The 21721-nt window shown below is 53.6% G+C and overlaps 1 protein-coding gene across 2 annotated transcripts in view; it reads left to right on the top strand.

Moving 5' to 3' along the window:
* Positions 1–21721, top strand: part of LOC122710281 (src substrate cortactin-like) — a 169075-nt gene that overhangs the window by 95192 nt on the left and 52162 nt on the right. Inside the window, exons 2-3 of one of the 2 annotated variants that reach the window (XM_043928007.1) lie at positions 11618–11705; positions 11837–12057. The exons of the other annotated variant lie outside the window; for it this stretch is intronic. Of the exons in view, the coding sequence (XP_043783942.1) occupies positions 11618–11705; positions 11837–12057 (309 nt within the window). The remainder of the gene's footprint in view (positions 1–11617; positions 11706–11836; positions 12058–21721) is intronic. 2 annotated transcript variants of the gene reach the window in all.

The following is a 21721-nucleotide window of genomic DNA, read 5'->3' as shown; positions in this document are numbered from 1 at the left end:
ATCTTTTCTGGTGGCCATAACCAGTGTCTTTATGCTTCATGTTTATTTCAAAGTCAGAAGTTTTAAAAAAGATATGTGTGGCGAAGGATTTGATTGGACTTGGAAAGGCTCTTCTTTCTCCTTTGTGAGCACGGCCATTCCATTATTTTATGAGCAATAATGATAGATGACTGAATATTCACATCACCAGTGAGAATTTCCCGAGTACCAGACGCTAAGTGAAGCACTTTAGCATAAGCCAGGGATGTAATGACTTGTTTCCCAGGTGGCTCAGCAGAAAAGAACCCGCCAGGCAATGTAGGACCTGGAGGGGACCCGGGTTCAAACCTGGGTCGGGAAGATCCCCTGGCGGAGGAAATGGCAACCCATTTCAGTATTCTTGCCTGAAAAATTCCACAGATAGAGGATCTTGGGGGCTACAGTCCACAGGGCTGCAAAGAGTCGGACACGAATGAGCACCTGAACACGCACAGAGTCATGCAAATAGTGTTGGTGTCTCTGTTTGACAAATGCTGAAGCTTCACTGCTGTTGTAGTTCAGTCCTCCGATTCTGTCTGATTCTTTGCGACCCCATGGACTATATACTCCATGGAATTCTCTAGGCCAGAATATTGGAGTGGGTAGTGTTTCCCTTCTCCAGGGGATTTTCCTGACTCCCCACATATTGTAAGACTAAACTTAAGAATTCTTGTTTTTTATTTCATTTCTGAAAGGACCGTGTAGGTACTTTCAAGAGGTCTTCTGCAAAACAAAGCCCTTTCGGCAAATGTGGTCATGATATCCAGGTAGGCTTTGCTGTTGTCAGTGTCACATCTCAGCCAGAAGGCAGATTCTGAGCTATTCCTCTGGCAGAAACAAATTCACAAAATAAACCAAGAAAGACAGCAGGAAAAATAAACCACACCAACAACTGGAAACGCGTTCCTCCTGAGACAAAGCTAGAGAAAATCCCAATATCCTTGTGGCCCAAAAACCCTCTTGGAAATGAATGTTCAGGAAGGAAGGGATGAAACATCTCAAGTTGGAAGGAGAGGCAATGCCCATGGCCAGTCTTGTCTAGAGACAGCCTGAGCGCTCAGATGAAGACACACGCCAATGTAAACCCTTTGCACACAGCAGTGATGGTCATCACCATAGTTAGTGTTTAGTCTGATGACAACCTTCCCCGGGCACCACATAAGGGAGCAGACCTGGTTCTCTTCCTCTGCCCCCACACCATTCACTCACGAAGTCAGATCAGGTGCTATCGTGCCCTGCCTGCCTGGCTGGCTCGTCCATGAGCTGTGACCACCTCCAGGGCAGGACTCCGTCTTCTCTTCTCTGTGCGCCGTGAACCTACACACAGTGGGCCTTCAGAACCTCAGGACACTCACCCCACCCCCACTATAGCCAGAACCCTCCCCAGGCATTAAAACAGCTGTGGAGTCACTTTGGCCCAAGCCCTGGTTACGGATCCCTGGAGCCTACTATAGCCTCTACAGCGTGAATAATCAGGTCCTTTATACACAGATTCCCAGGTGTCAGAGCTGAGCTTTGGATTCATTGTCAGCTCTGTCCCTCCTGTGGCAGCCAGGTGGGCCGCGAAGCAGACAACGGAGCTCATGAGCTGAATTTCAAGGGAGGCATTGAATGGACAGCGATCGATGCAACCTGTTGCAAACTGAGGGAGGTTCCCTGCATGTCTCAGAAAAGGCCTCTGGTGTGCAAGTGTGGAGCAGGGCCCCCACAGTGCAAAGGAAACAGAGGTACTCAGGGGCAAAGGCTCTTGGCCTCTCCTGTAGCAGCTCCAGTTGGTACCTCGTGAACAGTGGACAGCCAATGTGGTCACCTGAGCGTGACACTTATTCCCTCACAAAGCAAGAGAAAGGGGGCAGGGTGTGGGAGTACCCAGAGGGTGTGGTGGGGAGGATGAAGGGACGTGTTCTTCCTCTCTTCAGTGCAAACTGCTTCTGTGAGTCTCAGAGCTGCCAGAGGGCAGTTACCAAATCGGGTCCCCACAGCATCCAGGGTGGGCTGGGAGCCTTAGCCCTTGTCACATGAACAAGCCACACCACATGGCTTCCCTGAGTTCTAACAGCAGAATCTGGGGGTTTTGTCTAGGTACACACTTCCTTGCTGTAGCTGTGTTACCCAGTGCTTTGAGCCCCACTTTTCTTTTCTAGAAAAAGGGCATCAATTGCGACCTTAGCAGGTTGCTACCTTACTCCTGTGAAGACTAATTAGGGAAATCCTACAAAGAATAGCTGGCCTTCAGAGATATCAATGAATAGCTGGCCTTAAGACATACTGGGCTTCTCTTATAGCTCAGCTGGTAAAGAATCCTCCTGCCATGCAGGAGACCCGGTGTGATTCCTGGGTCGGAATCCTGATTGGCTGCAGAAGGGACAGGCGACCCACTCCAGTATTCATGGGCATCTCTGGTGGCTTCATGGTGGCTCAGCTGGTAAAGAATCTGATTGCAATGCGGGGGACCTGGGTTCATTCCCTGGACTGGGAAGATCCCCTGAAGAAGGGAAAGACTACCCACTCCAGTATTCTGGCCTGGAGAATTCCATGGATTGTATAGCCCATGAGGTCGCAAGAGTCGGACACGAATGACGGACTTCCACTTCACTTTCAAGAGATATGACCTTGGAGAAGGAAATGGCACCACACTCCAGTAGTCTTGCTGGGAAATCCCATGGACAGGAGCCTGGCGGGCTATGGTCCGTGGGGTCGCAAAGGGTCAGACACGACTGAGGGAGGAGCAGGCGCTTGCCAGAGGCCCGGGCGCTTTTGATGGCAGAGCCAGGACTGTGGCTGAGGACTGCCAGCTCCCAGGCCTCTCTCACCAGATAGGAGCGTGGAAAACTAGAATCTAAAATAGCCTGAGGGCTTTCCTGGCAGCTCAGTGGTAAAGAATCGCCCCCCTGCCAAAGCAGGGGACACGAGTTCCACCCCTGGTCTGGGAAGACCCCAGATGGCAGGCCAGCTGAGTCCATGCATCACAGCCTCTGGGTCGGTGCTCTGGAGCGTGGGAGCCACAGTACTGAGGTCTGTGGGCACCAGAACCCGTGCTCTGCAACAAGAGGAGTCACCGCAGTGAGAAGCCTACGCCCCCCCAACTGGAGAGCAGCCCCTGCTCGCCGCAGCTAGAGAAAAGCCCACACAGCATGAAGACCCTGCACAACCACAAATAAATAAACTCATTGGAAAAACGTAAAAAAAAAAAAAGAGAGAGATATGACCTGAATTCAGATTAAACTGGAGTCTCCAAGTGTCATCTGGCATTTCTTCCCTGAATCAGCCAAAACCCACACAGTTGCATTTCCAGGGTCAACACTTAGCCAGCGGGGCAGAAAACCCAGCGTGCTTCAAACAAGCTGACAGACAAGCAGCAGAGGACTCAGGGGCAGAAGGCTTCCCTCCGGTTTCAGGTGGAGTTCTGGGACCACAGCAGGAACCAGCGCTGTCAACCCCTGGGCTCAGCAGCGCCCTCATTCTCAGGCCGGCGGCTCTGCCCTGACCTGCGCAGGAAGGCCACCAACTGCCCCAGGCTGACCTCACGCCCCTCCCACTGCTGTAGCCAGACCTCACCCAGCCCCACCCCTTCTGGCAGAACCAGAGCTCCTCTTCTGGAGCGGCGGGCGCAGCGGGCGCGGCTGGTGCGGCGGTGGCTGGGCAGTGTCGAGCCGGGCCAGATGGACCCTGGGCGTCGGTGAGTGACCTCGGCCTCCGCCGGGTGGAGGGACGGGCTTGTTCCTCAGCTGCGGTCCCTGGGCGCCCCCAGGTCCCGAAATGGAAAGAAAGCGGCGGTTTCTTCGCATTTCCGCTGGCGGTTTAGCGCGCGGGTGGGGAGCGGGGGCGAGGCTTCCCCGGGCTGGGGGCGGAGGTCAGAGAAGGGGCTGGGCGGGCCGGGGGCTGAGGGAAGGGCCCGGGCTTGAGGGAGCGGGCCGGGATTGAGGGACGGGGGCCCAGGGCTCTGGGGAAGGGACCGGGGGGCTAAGGGGAAGGGGCCGGGCCTGAGGGAAGGGGACCGAGGGACTGAGGGAAGTGGAGGAACAGGGGGCTGAGCGAAGGGGCCGGGGGCTGAGAGAAGAGTAGGGGAAGGAGGAGCTGAGGGGAAGGGAAGGAGCCGGGGGCTGAGGGAAGGGGAGGAGCCGGGGGCTGAGAGAAGGGGACTGGGGGGCTGAGGGACGTGGATGGGCCGGGAACTGAGGGGACGGGACCAGGCCTGAAGGAAGTCCTGGGGAGGGGAATGAGGTCGGAGAAAGGGGGGCGGGCTGGGGGAACGGAAAGGGGCAGAGCCTGAGGGGTCAGGGTGCGCGGTCCTTAGGTGGCTGGGGCGGAGGGTCCGGGGTCTGAGGGGAGGATGCCCGGGCTCCTGAGAGGAAGGGGCCAGAGAGTTGAGGAGGGCGTCTAGGATAGGAGAGGGGCCCTCCAGGAGGGGTGCAGGACCCGGGATTCGGAAGGAAGGGGTGGGGGAGAGGCCGGGCCCTAAGTGTTCGGGGAAGGGGGCCAAGGGCCCAGAGGGTCCCGGGAAGAACGGGGAGCCCTGGGGAGGGGGTCCAGAACCTGGAGGGTTAGAGGGAGGGGGCGGAGCGCCTAGAGGGTCTAGGGAAAGAGAGGAGCCCTCCCGGAAGGAGAGGGTCACGACTTGGGAGGTCAAGAGGCGGACGGCCGAGGGGGAGGGGCCGGGGTCTCACGAAGGCCGGGCGGGCGGCTCCCTCCCAGCTCTGGGGCCCACACCGACGGGGAGATGTTGCAGCCAGGTCAGTGGAAAGGCAGCGACCGACGCGGCTGCAGAGTGGAGCGGCTCTGGTTGGGAACAGCCCCTCAGGGTGCGGGATGGGAGTCACCTGGAAGGGAATCACTCTCATTGGAGCTTGGTGCCCCTAGAGAGGGTCTGTGTCAAGGGGGACACGGCTTCCTCCCCCTGGAATCTGTTCGAGTCTGGCCCGGAGGAGCGAGTATGAGGAACGCACTTCCCACTGGGCAGAGCTCTGAGGTGTCACGGGCCAGCGCGCCCCGCTGGGCTCTTCAGCGACCTGGCCCCCGAGCTCGCTAGGGGCTTAACCCGCTGGGGCCGACCGCGTAATTCGCCCCGCCGCCCCGCTGGCCTGCGCTGGGCAGAGCCTGACGGCGGTTGAGTCAGAGAACTGGTTCCGGAGGCTGGCCCGCGCCTCTCGGGGTGGAAAGTGTTCCCAGACCCGAGATGGCAAGGGTGTGCGGGGTTGTCTTTGATGCTCTGCTCCATACCCCCGTCAGTAACTGGCAGTGTGTCCCCCATGACCTTTTCCTTGAAGCATTGTGAGAAGCAGACTGTCAAAAAGTTCACTTGCATGGAGTCCTTGGTGATTCTGATCTTTGGTCGGTGCAGTGCAGCAGGGGCTGGGCAAGCGCCTGGCTGAGAGAGAACGTTGGGAGCCCTGGGGTCTGCCCTGTGTTGCAGTGGGCTGCGTCCTGGGGCCCTTGTCCATCAGAGGTCCTGTCTTTGACTGTGCAGGAGGCAGGGGTGGGAGGGGAGTCCTCTGGGTCACGGTGGTGTGGAGAGTGGGCCGTGTGAGACCTGTTTCCTCTGCTACACTGGAGAGGGTGGACACGTGGACGGCTAACTCGGTGTTGGTGGTTTCATCACCTCAGAAACCTTATCGTGTTCCTTATCGTAGAAATGGGCCTGTAGAATGTATGGTCTTGTGTGTCCGGCTTATTCACTTAGCATGGACGATTTGTAAAGCATTGTCCGTGTTGTAGTGAATGTCAGTACTTCACTCCTTTTGTCATCAGATGTTAGTAACATTCCATGGATTGGATAGACCACCTGCTGCGTGTCTATCACTTCACAAGGACATTGGGTTCTTTTCACTTTGGGCTGTTGGGAGTGATGCTCTGTGAACAAGTTTTCTCTATACCTAGGAATGGAGTTGCTGGGATCTGTGGCACCTCTGTGTTTTAACCTTTTGAAGAACTGCCCGATTCTTTGATTTTCCATTTCCACCACCAGCCTAAGAGCCTTCTGATTTCTGCACACCCTCACCAAACTTGTTTTCTGTTTTTTGGACTATAGCCACCCTGGAACATGTGGAGTGGTGGAAGACACCGATTGGCCAGGTCCCGGTCATGTGACCATACGCTCTAGAGCATGTGTGAGCTGCTCCTGGTGGGTCAGCGGTGGAGATAGCAGCAGCACACCTCACTGGAGCCTGGACCAGAGAGAAGGTTCTTGCCAGGTAGGCTCCATTCCTGCTGTGGGGGGTTCGTAGTTATCACTTGTGATTCTGCATCCCCCGGGCCCTCCGTGCAGGCCCCGCTGTGAGATCTGGAAAGGTGGTGGCTTCCCTCGTTGACACAGAACTAGTGTTTTGTTGTCCTGGTCCTCGTCCTTGTCCAGTCCCATTTGACCCCCAGGCTGTACCGTTGAGCCTCACCCACGGGATCGGGAGAGCCCAGTTCTAAAGGAGTTTCATGCAAGGAGAGGCTCCCTGGACCTGAGTGCGGCCCGCCACATTCGTGGAAGCGGAAGTGGAGCGGGGCCCCTGGGAGCTGAGGGCGCGGTGGTGGCTGGGCAGTGTGGAGCCTGGCCAGACCAACCCTGGGCGTCTGCTAGCGGTTTCCTGGCATTTGCGCTGGCGGTTTCGCGCGGCTTCCCCGGGCTGGGGGCGGAGGTCAGAGAAGGGGATGGGCGGGCCGGGGGCTGAGGCAAGGGCCCGGGCATGAGGAAGCAGGCCAGGCCGGGATTGAGGGGCGGGGGCCTGGGGCCCTGGGGAAGGGACTGGGGTGGGGGCGGTGGGGGGGGGCTGAGGGGAAGGGGCCGGGCCTCAGGGAAGTGGAGGAGCCTGCGCTTGGGCAGAGCCTGAAGGCGGCTGAGTCAGGGAGCGGGTGCAGGAGGCTGGCCCGCGCCTCTCGGGGTGGAAAGTGTTCCCAGACCCAAGATGGCAAGGGTGTGCGGGGTTGTCTTTGATGCTCTGCTCCATACCCCCGTCAGTAACTGGCAGTGTGTCCCCCATGACCTTTTCCTTGAAGCATTGTGAGAAACAGACTGTAAAAAAAAAGTTCACTTGCATGGAGTCCTTGGTGATTCTGATCTTTGGTCCGTGCAGTGCAGCAGGGGCTGGGCAAGCGCCTGGCTGAGAGAGAACGTTGGGAGCCCTGGGGTCTGCCCTGTGTTGCAGTGGGCTGCGTCCTGGGGCCCTTGTCCATCAGAGGTCTTGTCTTTGACTGTGCAGGAGGCAGGGGTGGGAGGGGAGTCCTCTGGGTAACGGTAGTGTGGAGAGTGGGCCGTGTGAGACCTGTTTCCTCTGCTACACTGGAGAGGGTGGGCACGTGGACGGTCCGCTAACTCGGTGTTGGTGGTTTCATCACCTCAGAAACCTTATCATATTCCCTCACCCCCCAACACTAGGCAACACTATCTACTTTGTCTCACTGTAGACTTACCAGATCTGGCCACTGATAGAAATGGGCCTGTGTAATGTATGGTCTTCTGTGTCCGGCTTCTTCACTTAGCGTGGACGATTTGCAAAGCCTTGTCCCTGTTGTAGTGGATGTCAGTACTTCACTCCGTTTATCGTCAGATATTAGTAACATTCCTTTGAATGGATAGACCACCTGCTGCGTGTCCATCACTTCACAAGGACATTGGGTTCTTTTCACTTTGGGCTGTTGGGAGTGATGCTCTGTGAACAAGTTTTTTATATTCCTAGGAATGGAGTTGCTGGGATCTGTGGTACCTGTGTGTGTTAACCCTTTGAAGAACTGCCCGATTCTTTGATTTTCCATTTCCACCACCAGCATAAGAGCCTTCTGATTTCTGCATACCCTCACCAAACTTGTTTTCTGTTTTCTGAAAGGTAGCTACCCTAAAACTTGTGCAGTCGTATCTCAAAAGTCGGCTTTGATTTGCATTCCCTTGATGGTTAGTGATACTGTCTGTTCACAAGCTTATCATCCATTTATATGTCTTTGGAAAAATGTCTGTTCAGATCCTTTCCCCTTTTCAAAATGTGGTTAACTGTCCCTTTTATTATTGACTTGTAAGAATTCTTTATATATTCTGGGTAGATGATTTGAAAATATTTTCTCATTCTGTAAATAGTGTTGATTTTGATGGGTATCTTTTGAAGCCAAAAGTTTAAAAATTTGTCCAGTTTGTTTTTTTCTGTTTTCACTTGTGCTTTTAGTGACGGCAAAGCATCTAAGGTCTGTTGTCGAATTCAAGGTGATGAAAATCTGTGCTTATGTTTTTTTTTTCTAAGAATATAATAGTTTTACTTCAGACACTTAGGTTTTTTGCTCCATTTTTTTCCAGTTAATTTTTGTGTGTGGTGTGAGGTAGGGTTCTAGAGGCATTATCTTTGGATTTAAAAAAAAACAAAACCAAAACAGGCCTTTAATTTTTCAAAGAGTTGTTTTCATGATGTTTTTAATTAAAAATATTGAGAGGGAATAGATTATTATAGATTTGAGCCTATCACTAGCTACCCTTGCAAGATTTTCATAGATGCTGGATGATAACTGCAGTACCCAGAATGTACTAAGCAACCTACACAAGTTAAGATTTCTAAAGGCAGAGTTGAGGAAGGCCAGCAGAGCATCATCTGTCTGGTTGCTAATGCATGCCAGGCCACACGTCAGCACATACGGTGTATGCCTGTGACGAGTCTGGTCCTGGGGAACAAGGGGATTCTAGGCATCTGTCATGTCTAGCAGTGCAGTGTCTAGTCAGGGCTATCCTGTCGTCTTAGGGAAGAGGTGCTTAGCTGGTGGCCCGGAGAATTGGAGTGTTGGTCTTATGAAGTAACCGTACCTGTTCATTAGAGACGCAGCTTGCTTCTCTTTTGCTCCCCGAGTCACCATTCTTCACATTCCGATAGCAGTCACTACTCTGAGTTCTAGCTCAGTCATGTCACCATCCCTTTGGGGAGTGCTTCTCATACGTACATCTATATGAAAGTGTGAGAATGGTAGTCAGTCAGTCATGTCCGAATCTGTGACCCCATGGACTGTAGCCCGCGAGGCTCCTCTATCCATGGAATTTTGCCTGCAAAAATATTGGAGTGGGTTGCCTTCATTTTTCTGGGGACTCTTCCCCATCCAGGGATAGAACCTGGGTCTCCTGCATTGCAGGCAGCTTCTTTACTGTCTGAGCCACCAGGGAAGCCATATATATATGTATATATATATATATATATATATATATATATACACACACAGACATACATACACACATATACACATACACCCAGAGTAAAAGAATTGTATCGCAGAATAAATTAGGATGAACCAGAAATGGAAAGCTCTCAGGATTTTAGCAAACAAATATGTACACTAGCCATTGAAGCAATGATTTCTGTTTGCATTAAGAAGAAACTTCATACAGTTGTAAATCTTATGAAACTTCTTTATTTCCTGTAGTTTCTCACTGTGGCTGAAAGTTAGTTGAAGTCTTTGGTTAGGGAAATGCAAATTTCTTTACAAAAGCTTGTTATGTTGGGGAGGATTTCAGAGGTATTCTAAAAGGATCTCAACCCACAAAGATTTGCCCAGGGTGCCTGTCAGCACATATCCTTCTGAGCTTTTTAGTCTTAATCGTTTTACAGACAGAAACTCTCCCCAGTGCCTGGGAATTCCTCATTGGATTACTGAGTTTTCAGCAGAGTTTTGTGAGTGTATCACATCTGCACCGTGAGCGTGTTCATATGCTCCACTGGGCAGGCAGGGAAACGCCTTTGACAAGGAACGTAACGGGTGTTTCTCACTGGGTTTGCAGAGATAGGGACGATAACTTTCTGGGAGGAAATTTTCCTGTTTGAAAGATAAAGTCAATTTTGGTGTTGCCTGTGGTCTAGAAAGCAGAGGGGATTCCACAGGACTCTGGAGTGGAGGACTCGGGGCACCTCCCCCCGGGCAACCACCTGGCCCCTTCTTCCTGTTCCATGGGGGAGTGGGGAGCCTGTGGCCATGACGCGGGGGAAAACCGGCCAGTGCTCAGCAGCCCACGAGTGAGGCTGGCTTCTGGAGGGACGGGTGGAGAGTGGACCCTGGGACTTCTGTGCCGCCAGCAAGGAGAAGACACAGGCCAGGACGCGGGTTTCACCTTGGACTTGGGTTGGGAGTGCATCTCGCTGGAGACCCTGTCCTTCTGCATGACCGACCGTCCCCTCACTGGCTGAGGAGACCACTAGGCCACCGGAGTCCTGTGGGTGGGCAGCCCCTTCTCAGGCCAGTGTGGTACCACGGGCAGTCTTGACTTGGGGAGGCAGAGGCTTAGGGCAGAGCATTTGGCTTTCAGGCAACTGTGTCTCCATGTGTGAATAGGCACGCTGGTTATGCCTGCCGGTGCTGAGCCGGTCTGTCGGTTCCCGAAGATTGTGTCCAAAGCAGTTTGTGTCTGGGCGCTTCCTGCCTTGCTTCACCTAATCAGAGGGGAGCAAGGGTCCCGATGGGACAGTGTCCAGGGGACTGCGTTGATCCTGCCCACCTGGTGGCACATGCTTCCCTACCCAGCTGACGTGGCAGGAGTCCAATCTGGGAATCAGAGCTGTTCCCCTCGATCCATCCCCGCCACCACCTTGGACTTGTGACCTAGCAGAGCTGGGGGCGCAGGTCGACCTGCCTGGGGGAGTCTCAGGCCTGCGAAGGGCTCCCGTCCTCTTTGGATCCACACAGAGCACAGAGCATATGGCCCCACCAAGTGAGACTGGCAGTGTCCTCAGCTCAGACACCAGGATGGGGGCTTCTGGTTGCATGCAAACAAGCCTTCAGTTTCTTCCTGGCCTGTGTGCAGTTTTATGAGTACTTCTGGGGAGAGTGAAACCTTTCTTCTGGTCACTTTCTTTTGAAGTTCTGAAAGGCTAGATTTTGCCTTTGCAGTTATGCAAAGAGCAGCGTGGTCCGGCTGCAAGGCTGTGTCATTGTTGTCTGAGCCGATAAATTCCAGAGTTTCAGGGCTCTGCTGAGGGGGCAGGGCGGCACAGAAGTTGGCATTCTCTGTGTTCTGCGTTTCCCCAAGTAGATGGCAAAGCAGCCCTTGAATGATTTATTGACTTGTCAGAGTCTAAGTTAAGAAAATCATTGTAGGGTTTCCAGTAATTATTTTTGAGTCAAAATGGTGCTTTAAAAAAAATATTGTGATAAAATGCAGCAGACTTTACCATTGGCGACAGCGCATTCCCAGTGTTGGACAACACTGTTGTCAGGAGACTTAGTCGGGGAGGTTCCCATTGAGTGAAGTAGCACACGGGACTTATTTTATTTTGCAGAAAATGTTCTCATTTGAGTTGTAGCTAGGAGTATTTCTTCTGTGTTTCTGCCCTGTGACTGCTCTCATGTTAGGTTTCTTTTGATCCTTCTGGTGTCACTCAGGCACGGGGATTAAGAGTGACCTTTTTTCTTTTAATGGTTGTGGCATGTAGGAATGTATTGCCCTGACCTGGGATTGAACCTGGGCCCCCAGCATTAGGAGCGAGGAGTGTTAGCTGCTGGACCCCCAGGGATGTCCCATGAGTGGACCTCTTGAGCACATAGCTCTCTGCCCTCCCTGTGTTGTCCAGGGTTTTGGGGTCCCGGGCAGGGCATCTGTGTGGGTCTCTGGGCAGGGCTCTCCTGGCGTCTGTGACCCTCAGCGGTGCTCTTCCAGATGTGGAAAGCCTTGGGCGGCCACACTGTTTCCATCACCCCGGACAACGGGGGAGCCGACAACTGGGAGGACCGACCGTGATTTTGTGGTAGGAGCCTCCAGTCTGCCCACCTTTCCCGTCTCCTCAAGTAGATACTCCCAGGTTTTTGGGTGGGTGGGTGGGGGGCTGTTTTACAATCCAGGGTGTGGGGTGTCCTCGTTCTTTCTTTTCCTTTTCAGAATGACGTAAGTGAAAAAGAGCAGAGATGGGGGGCATGTCTTGGCTGTCTGTCTGACGGATTTGTTCGTCTTCCATCTCTTCACTCCGAAATATCCACAAATTGCGGGAGAATGTGTTTCAAGAACACCAGACCCTCAGGGAGAAAGAGGTGGAAATGGGACCCAAAGCCTCGCACGGCTACGGAGGGAAGTTTGGCGTGGAGCAGGACAGGATGGACAAGGTAAGTGCCGACCCACGTGGTGTCAGTCCTGGCGTGCTTGACCTCGCCAGGGTCAGCAGGGTCGTCTCTCAGCCCTCCCCTTCCATTGAAAAGTTGGGAATCCACTTGTTGAGGGCAAGATTTGCCAGAAGTAACTCTCTCTCAATTGACCTTAGCCGAGAAGGGCTGTGGTTTCTGGAAGCTCTCTTCAGATTCTGAGTTGCTGGGGAGGGAGGTCTTTTGGGAAGCCTAAAGCTGGAGATCAGGTCCTACCAGAGGCCAGCTCTGTGACCAGGACAGAGGCCCACAGCCAGCCAGCCAGACTGCTGGCACGGGCGTCACGTGTAGTTCAGGCTGCAGCCTTAGTGGTTCCCATCTGCAGCCCAGAGCCGAGTTTCAGCGCCTGGTTTCACGTCGAGGCTGGAAAGTCAGCCACCTAGCGTGCTGCTGTCCTTCGCACACTTGGTGACCTTCAGAGAGGACCCTGTCCTCCGGTGTCAAACCGTGGCCCACCAGGGTGAGGACAGGCAGGTCTAAGTAGGTGGGACTGAAACTGTTAACAGTGCAGCATCCTTTGCTGGTACTCAGAGAGGGGGCTGGATCACCTGGGGGCTGTGTCCGCCCTGCAGAGGGGACAATAGACTGGAGCAGGTGTGCTGCATCTGCAGTGAAGCGGGTGCGCGTTTCCCAGGCTGGGTAACTTGAGATGTCTGCCTTTACTCTGTGCTGAGGTATCAGCTGGGGTCAGATTCCTCTGTAATTCCACCCCATCTGCCTTGTTTCCGGTCAGGCTCAGCCCGGAATGATAGGGCTTGTCCCACTGGTGAGCCAGCACCTGCTTGAGAGAGGGGCGCCTCTCATGACCAGAGCGTCATCCCTGCTTCCCACAGTGCTCTGCCTGGTGCTGACTATCTCATAAACAGAGTCTCGTCAGTGTGAGACCAAGACCAATCTGGGGGAGAAAGCTGTTTTGATCAGAAAGTTGGGCGAATCGCTAAGCTTTCACTCTGGCCATGTTTTTGGAACAGTTCTGACTTCTTGGTGATGAAGAGTCACGCTGGCGGTTCCTTTGGGCATGCTGCTGCCTCCATGTTACCTTGCTGATGTTTTCTGGGTGAGACCCCTGAAGCTGCAGATGGGTGGTCTCTGCCACAAGTTTTTGGAGGCCGCAGTGCTCCAGATCGGCTGTTGGCTGTGGTCATCGAATCCAGCCTGGGAGGGAGAGAAAGTAACACCTCCAGACTGGAAAGGAAATTCTGCTTTGCTCCCTGGATGTGGAAGAACACGCGCCCTGAGCTGCCTGCAGAGTTGTCAGAGGTGGTGGTGACCCTGTGGGGGTTGGACCCTAAACCCTGCTGCTGAAGTTCCGGATAAACAAGCAGGAGGGGAGTTGGTAGTGCGCTGGCAGGCCCCTCACTGTATTGAAGGAGGGGGCCAAGGTGGGGGTGATTCCCTGGGGAGGAGCTAGGCTGGACGAGCCGCCTCCTCGCCCGGCATTGGGTCATGCGTCAGTCATCTGTCCTGCATCCTCAGTGTCCACAAAGAGGTCTGTGACCACTCTCCATTCTGCCGAGGGCGCCTGCTGCCTTACTCTGAGGGTCATGCCTGGGCGACTGGAGCAGCACGGGGCCGCTCAGCATTCGGGGTGTAAATATTTTCAGCTTCCCGGCCACCACAGGGTCTCAGGTGGCTCCCGGCCACCACAGGGTCTCAGGAGGCCCTCCTCCAGTGTCAGGCCCTCACCCAGCATCAGGCCCTAGCCCAGCATCAGACCCTCACCCAGCATGAGACCCTCCCTCCATGTCAGGCCTTAGTCCAGCATCAGACCATACCCAGCATCAGACCCTCCCCCAGCATCAGGCCCTAGTCCAGCATCAGACCCTAGTCCATAATCAGACCTTCCCCCAGCATGACACCCTCCTCCAGAGTCAGACCCGCCCCCAGCATCAGGCCCTAGTCCAGCATCAGACCCTCCCCCAGCATCAGACCCTTCCTCAGTGTCAGGCCCTAGTCCACAGCATCAGGCCCTCCTCCAGCATCAGAGCCTCCCCCAGTGTCAGTTCCTCACCTAGCATCAGATCTTACCAGCATCAGGCCCTCCCCCAGCATCTCACCCTAGTCCAGCATCAGGCCCTCGTCCAGCATCCGGCCCTACTCCAGCGTCAGGCCCTCACCCAGCATCAGACCTCAGTGCAGGATCAGAGGTTGCCCCCCAGCATCAGTCGTTTCCCCCCAGCATAAGGCCCTAGTCCAGCATCAGGCCCTAGTCCAGAATCAGACCCTCCCCCAGCATCAGACACTCCACCAGCATCAGGCCCTAGTCCAGCATCAGGCCCTCCCCCACCCTCAGACCCTCCCCCAGCATGAGACCCTAGTCCAGCATCAGGCCCTCCCCCACCCTCAGACCCTCCCCCGGCCTCAGGCCGTTCCCCACTATCAGGCCCCCCACCTCCAGTATGAGGCGTGGCAGCTCCACTTGTCTGATGCTCCTGAGCACACTCAGGCAGCCCCAGAGCCGCAGGACAATGGCTCTTGCAGGAGGTGCATCTCCAGGAAGCACCTGCGGAGCAGCAGCAGCTGGGGTCTGTTTCAGGTCAAGGAGAGGCGAAGGGGCACTTTTGCAGGAGGCAGCCGTGGCTGTGGGCACGTTCCCCGACTCTGCTTCCTCCCCGTGGGGGCTCTGCTCTCCTGCTCTCTCACGGGCCCCAGGACTGTGTCCTTCCAGATTCACAGTCGCCTTGATATCTCAAGCCCAAGCCCTGAGTTGCGTCCCAGTCTGGTGTGGTGGAGGGCTGGGAACACCCAAGTTCAAGGGCTGAAAGGATCCCAGGGGGACAGTCGGGCCCCAGCGGGCGGCGGGGCAGGGGATGAGGGTGGCCGCCCACAGAGGGCCCCGCAGCAGCACTGGAAGGACAGCAGCGATGCCTTAGCTCACTCGGGACGCTGCCGGCCTAACACTCAGAGATGTTACCGTCAGCAGCTCTGGCGACGCAGGAAGCCCGGTGAGTGACACCACGCCACATGGGCTGTGTGCGTGGGCACTGCTGACCATGGCCTCGGTTTTCATTCTGGTTCCAACTGTCCCTCCAAGGGTTGACAGGCTCCTCTTCCGAATGGCACAGATGTTTTCTTTATGTGGGTGAATGCATCCCTGCTTGTTTCTGTCGGCACTGTTGTCCCTCATCGTGTGTTTTCCTCGTTACAACCTGTACTTGCTGCTCTTCCAGTTTAAATTAGGAGCAGCCCTTATTTTCTGCATTTTCTAGTAGTCAGTGTTCACTGTGGCTTTCCAGGTGGCTCTAGCGGTAAAGATCCTGCCTGCTAATGCAAGAGATAATGAGAGATGTGGGTTCGGTCCCTGGATCGAGAAGATGGCCTGGAGGAGGGCATGACAACCCACTCCAGTATTCTTGCCTGGAGAATCCCATGGACAGAGGAGCTAGTGGGCGACATTCCCCGGGGTTGCAGAGTGAGACACGACTGAAGCAGGTTAGCACACACTCAGGCTTTAGGTCAGTCACTCAGTTCTGTCCGACTCTCTGCCACTCTGTGGACTGCAGCACTCCAGGCTTTCCTGTCCTTCACTATCTCCTGGAGTTTGCTCAAACTCATGTCCATTCAATCAGTGATGCCATAGAACCATCTCATTCCTGTTGCATCCACCAGAGAGGTGGCTGGGGCTCGGCAAAGTGCATGGTCCCACTGCGTGGGTGTGAAGCTGCCCTCGCCACTCTCTGACCGCGTGACCATCACTGTGTCTTCCTCTGTAAGTCGGGAGGTGGCAGCACCTGCTTGGGAACGGGCACATCCAGCATCTGGTATATAATCAATGCACCACCATCTCAGCGTTGTATTTATTAATAAGAGGGATGGCATTTAATAACCTGCTCCTTTTTCTCTCTTGTCACTTAACTGTGGTCCAGACCACATCTGGTTTACGTACCCCTGTAATTCCCACACCGAGCACAAACAAGACACTCAACAAATTTCTGGCTGAAGAGGCAGGAATATATCCTGTCCTCAAGGAGATGAAGCCAAGCGAGCGAGATGGGGCCTGATGATAACACTGTGTGATGAGGAGACCCCAGGAAGACGTGTGTCGCTGTGGTGTGGGGTGGGGGGCATGGGCAGAACCCCTGAGAGCTCCTGGGGACGGGGAAGGTGGCAGGAAGGAGGAGGAGGGCTGTTCCTTGCCGGGTGTCCACAGATTGTACCTCACCCCTCACTGATGAGCACTTGGGCCATTTCCAAACACTTGTCAGTGTTCTGGGGGAAACAATCATTGCCCAGCTCCTACTCAATCAACTTCACAGAATATGTTTCTAGCACTGGAGTATAAACATATGCTTTCTTCATTCCATCCTCCGTTCATCCACCTATCCAGCCAGCCATCTGTTCATCCATCCATCCACTCACTAATCCATCCATCCATCCACTCACAAATTCCATCCACCCATCGAGCCAGCCATCGGTTCATCAATCCATCCACTCACTAATCTATCCATCCATCCACCCACCTACCCACTCATTAACTCATCCCATCATCTCGGACCCACCGAGAAGACAGACGCCTCCTCCGCTCCTGCTCCCAGGAGGACCCCGAGCGTGAGTGACAGGAGCCTTATGGGGCAGCGGGGGAGACACAGAAGGGACATGCCTGCAGGCCCTCCTCCTCTGAACGGGGAAGCACCCACCTGGTCCTAAGGCCTCCTTACCGGGGTGTCCAGGCCGGCCCCTTTCCTTCTTGCCAAACAAGTGGCCGATGGAGCACCTGATGCCCTTCTTCTTTGGGGCTTTGTCCATGGAGTCCTGGCTGCTGTTGATGCTGGGGTTGCCCCCGGGGCCGTCCTGAGCATCCGTCGAGCTTTGGGGAGAGAAAACGCCCTTTAACCAGCGCCCTCATGCAAACACACACCCCTCCCCAAGACCGACTGATAGAACCGGCCACCAGCAACACCCGTGCCTCCACCTCGAGCAGACAGTGGCGTCTGCTTCACCAACCACACTGCACACGAGCAATGGGGGCTCCCAGCCACAGACATCCGCCCCAGGAAGCTGAGAGTCTCCGACTGGAGCTGCCCCCGAGGAGGGCTTGACTCCAGGCCAGCCGGTGCAGAGGGCGCTCCGACCCTCCCTCAGGGTCACCGCTTGGCAGGTGACGAGGCTCCCAGAGAAGTCGAGCTCCCCCGCTCTGGGCAGCTCCCCCTGCCTTCCACAGGGTGACCGTCCTCGGCCGTGGCAGGAGAGCGACAGTCACCGTGCAGGGCTGCTGGTCAGGAGACCACTCGTGCCCTCCGTCGAGGGCTTCCTGGCTCAGGCCGGGAGTTCAGCAGGTGGTGGTCGAATGAGGACAGTGTCAGCCACAGGAGGGAACAGAGTCTCCTGAGAGGAGACCCTTGAGGAAAAGGGAGGGACCCTCAAGAGCGAACCTGAGAGGCACGGGGCCATCACCATCAGGAACGCGCCCCAGACGGGGAGACCTCTAGCAAGAGCAGGAAGAAAGCTCCCACAGGAGTCAATCTGCAGAGATGGACACTTTCTAAAATCACTGAGGTCCGTGAGCTCTTTTCCCCCAGCATCTGAAGTTCACCACTAAACACAGGCACCGCATCCAGTGTAATTCCTTTAAAATCATCCTTCCAACTCTTTCAAGACAAGAGGCGCAGGGCTCCTGAAACTGATAAGGCGCGCAGGCCCCTTACTTGCGGGCGTCCCTGACGTCCTCGGGGCTGGCCGCGCACAGCGCCCCCGTGTGCAGCTGCTCCAGCCGAAGAGACTCAGGCGAGGCAGGGCTCGAGGTTTCACACTTGATGGTGGACTTGGCAGTTTGCACCTCTTCCCGTAGAGGTGGCATCTGAGGGAATGAGCTAAGTGTAAAATTGGCTAACAAGAGACTGTGTCAAAAAAGGCAATCATACAGGCCTTACATTATAACCACAAACATATTTGAAAATCTATTAGCTATGCTATCCGCCAAGTACAAAAAAAGGCCTTGTACTAGCTTAATGCCATCTTAAAGGACTGTCTTGTAGAGAAGCGGGGCATGGGGCAGCGAGAGCACCTGACTGAGTGCAGAGACCCCGGACGGGAACCTCCCTGCAGCGGGGCTCCGCCCTCCCTGGAATGCGGCGACCAGATGGCCCCGCCGGGCAGGACAGCAGAGCGACGCCAGCCCCATGAACCCTGCATGGCACCAACTGCCCTGATGAAAGGACTGTGCTCATCGCCAGATGCTGCTCAGAAGTACCACTAGCAAGGGTAAGGAACCTCTCAGCAAGCCTTCCAGACCTTTCTGTTTGAAGGAGAAAAGGAAACAGCTTGTACCACCACCCAAAATCCTTTGTAGTGATGATGCAGGTTACTGGAACCCGTGACACCAAGTGAAACACAGGGAGGTACCTAACCCGGCATGCGAACACCATGTGTCTGGCTCTTACTTCTGTGTAACACACGACTGGGGCTACACAGTGAAGTGCTTACACGCAGTTCCAGTGTAATTTGCTCACTGTGGTCTACATAAAGCACCCCTAGGTCTTCACTCAGAGATGATCTTGTAGCAACCTAGAGCGGTGGGATGGGGAGGGAAATGGGAGGGAGGTTCAAAAGGGAAGGGATATATGTATACCTATGGCTAATTCATGTTGAGGTTTGACAGAAAAGAACAAAATTTTGTAAAGCAATTATCCTTCCATTAAAAAATAAACTAATTAAAAGGAAAAAAAAGATGATCTCTCCTGGAGTCCCAGCTTTTCCGCTGGTCCCGGGTGTAAGGACAGGAAAGACAGTGGTGGCAACAGTGTGGGGAACAGATTAACCCCTTCAGGGTCCAGACAGGTCTCACTTACACATTTGGGTTGTGGTTAAGCCAGGGGAAGTCTGTAGAAACATGCATCTGCCTCAAAGTCAGGGACCGCAGCCGGCCCCTTCCCCGGGCCTCCTCCTGAGGAAGGGCTCTGGGCCCCCAGCCTGGCCGCCCTCCCCCAGGAGGGAAGCCCGCCCTCCCCCAGGAAGGAAGCCCGCCCCCCTGGTGCCCAGGTGACTAGGATGGGCAGGACCGTGTCCTCACTTAACAGGAGGGTAGAGCAGGCCAGAAAGCCGGTGAGCGGCACACCCAGGCCACCAGCCCCAGGCTGACGGAGCAGCTCCGCTGTGCCCAGCAGAAGGGCTCCCGGGCACTGAGCTGCCTCAACTGGAGCGCGGCTGCCCGAGACCTGCGGGAAGGTCCCAGGAGTGGTCGGTCACTGGGCTGGGAGCGGGAGAGGGACAAGGACGGCCAGCCCTCGGGGCACTGGACTCCAACAACAGGGGCTCATCCGAGGGACCAAAGGGGAGAGGAAGCGAGCTCCCTCCTGCCGCTCCCTCCATCAGGGACGCTGTGAGGGACACGAGAGCCTCTGGAGGAAAGCGGGCTGGACGGCCCCACGGTTAAGTGTCCAGGCTCTGATCAGACGAGTCTGCACCGCACTGCTGGGTTTGTGAGCCTGGGCACGGGGCCCGGCCTCTCTAAGCCTCAATGTCCACGTCTGCTGAATAGGGATAACTGCAGCCTGGACCTCACCTGGGTGTCTGCAGGATTAGATGACAGGCTCGGAAAGCACTCGACACGGTGCCTGGCGGGCAGAGTCTCCTGCACACTGCTACCCCCGTCCTTAGAGGGCTTCCCCCAAATCTAATACCTATGGCTCTGATTCAGTCATTGCTTTTAAGAAAACACTAAGCGGAAATTCCATGGTGGTCCAGACGTTAGGACTTGGCACTTTCACTGCCGGGACACCGGTCTGATCCCTGGTTGGGGAACTACGATCCCATAAGCTGTGCAGCATGGCCACAAAAATAAAATTTTCAAAATAATAAATACTACTATGTCTATTATACATAAGCATGAGATGATTAGAAAGCAAACAAGTGGCAGAAAGGGAAACTGTTACAATTGTCTCAACAAATGACCTTTTTCCAACAGAACCATCAGCATATTTTAAGTGGTGGGTGAGTTTCAAAACTGCCATTAAAACGTCAATTATTCACCAGTACATAACCACACAGTGTTCATTCACGTGACTCGATAAGCACTCTTTAACACTTCACAGAGAAACAAAGCCGTGCTAAATTACTAAATAGTTTACCTTTCGACGATGCTTCCTTAAATCACTAGGCTGATAGATGCATGCAAAGAAATGGAGAGAAACCAGGTTGATTGTGACTTTGAAGCTAAAAATTCAAGAATCAGTATAGGCAAATACAGGAAAGCAAAAATGATGGCAAACCTATAAGTGACATTAAGACTTAGAGAACAGTAGCTGGAAACAAAACTTTTTTTTTTTTTTGTCCACAGAAGTTAAATAAGCTATTCAAGATTTACTAGAGAAACACTATAAATTATGACTCAGGAAGATACGAGTCTGATACAACATCGTGATTTATTAAAGCAGAGCATCCTGTACATCAAATGGCCTCAACAGCTGTCTGTTCTCAGCCAAACTTCTCTATAACCTATTTCTCTTAATAAAAAGCATGTTATACTTTGAAATAGTAATTTAACTGATGAGGAAGTTACCATAATACCTATTTTAACACTGAACAAATCTAACCACCTATTGGACATTAATGTAAAATCCTTACCTAGAATTTGATTTAAAACTTCTGAAAATAAATTCATTAAAGCAGGTACCCTATGAAAATGTGTAAGAATGAAAGCTAGCATAATTGCAAGTGAAGTCTTCACATTTTATGAACCATAGAAGATACTTTGTAAGAGTCTAGTAGAGACATTAAGCATGCAAAAGCTGATGAGATTTACAGTCTTAAATACAAGCACCAACACAGAAAGGAGATTGTGTCAAAAGCCCATTAATTCTACACTTAGAGGATCATTTCTTTATGTAAGCATAATCTCATTTATAAATTGCACAGGTTATATAGTGTATGATCCATCTACATTATGCTTGTAACTGCATAGTGATACAATAATTCAAACTTACTGCTATGGGGGAAAAACACCATTTAATGAGCCATGAAGAAAAGCACAAACACGACTAAAGGGACACACGCTGTGGACACAGCACTGCTGAGACCAGAGCAAGTGGTTTCTCCCAACAAACCAAATGCTTGTAAGCAAGCATTACCTTGAACAATGCTAATTTTTTTAGACAGGTACCAATCTTTTTTTTTTAATTTCGCTTATTTATTTTTGGCTGTGCTGGATCTTATTGCTATGCTCAGGCTTTCTCTAGATACAATGCACGGGCTTCTCACTGATGTGGATTCTCTTGTTTTGGAGCGTGGGCTGCAGGGCGTGTGCGCTTCAGTAGCTGTGGCACACTGGCCTAGTTGCCCCATGGCATGTGGGATATCCCTGGACCAAGGATGGAACCTGTGTCCCCTGCATTGGCAGGTGGACGCTTAACCACAGGCCCAACATTGAAGTCCTAACAAAAAAAAAAAATTTTTTTTTTGAAAGGGGAATTCCAGGCAGTTTCTACATTTACAGTAATCACAGTGATTCAGCAGTAACAGTGAATTTATTCAATGGTCCCATACACTGAGCATCCAATGTATATGACTTTAATCCTCATTTGTTGTTATTCAGTCACTCAGTTGTGTCCGACTCTGTGACCCCATGCACCACAGCATGCCAGGCTTCCCTGTCCTTCACTATCGCCCAGAGTCTGCTCCACTGAGTCGGTGA

Source organism: Cervus elaphus, chromosome 16, assembly GCF_910594005.1.
Source record: "Cervus elaphus chromosome 16, mCerEla1.1, whole genome shotgun sequence".
NCBI lineage: Eukaryota > Metazoa > Chordata > Mammalia > Artiodactyla > Cervidae > Cervus > Cervus elaphus.
Note: the sequence above shows the minus strand (reverse complement) of the source record. Positions and strands in the feature narration are given on the sequence as shown.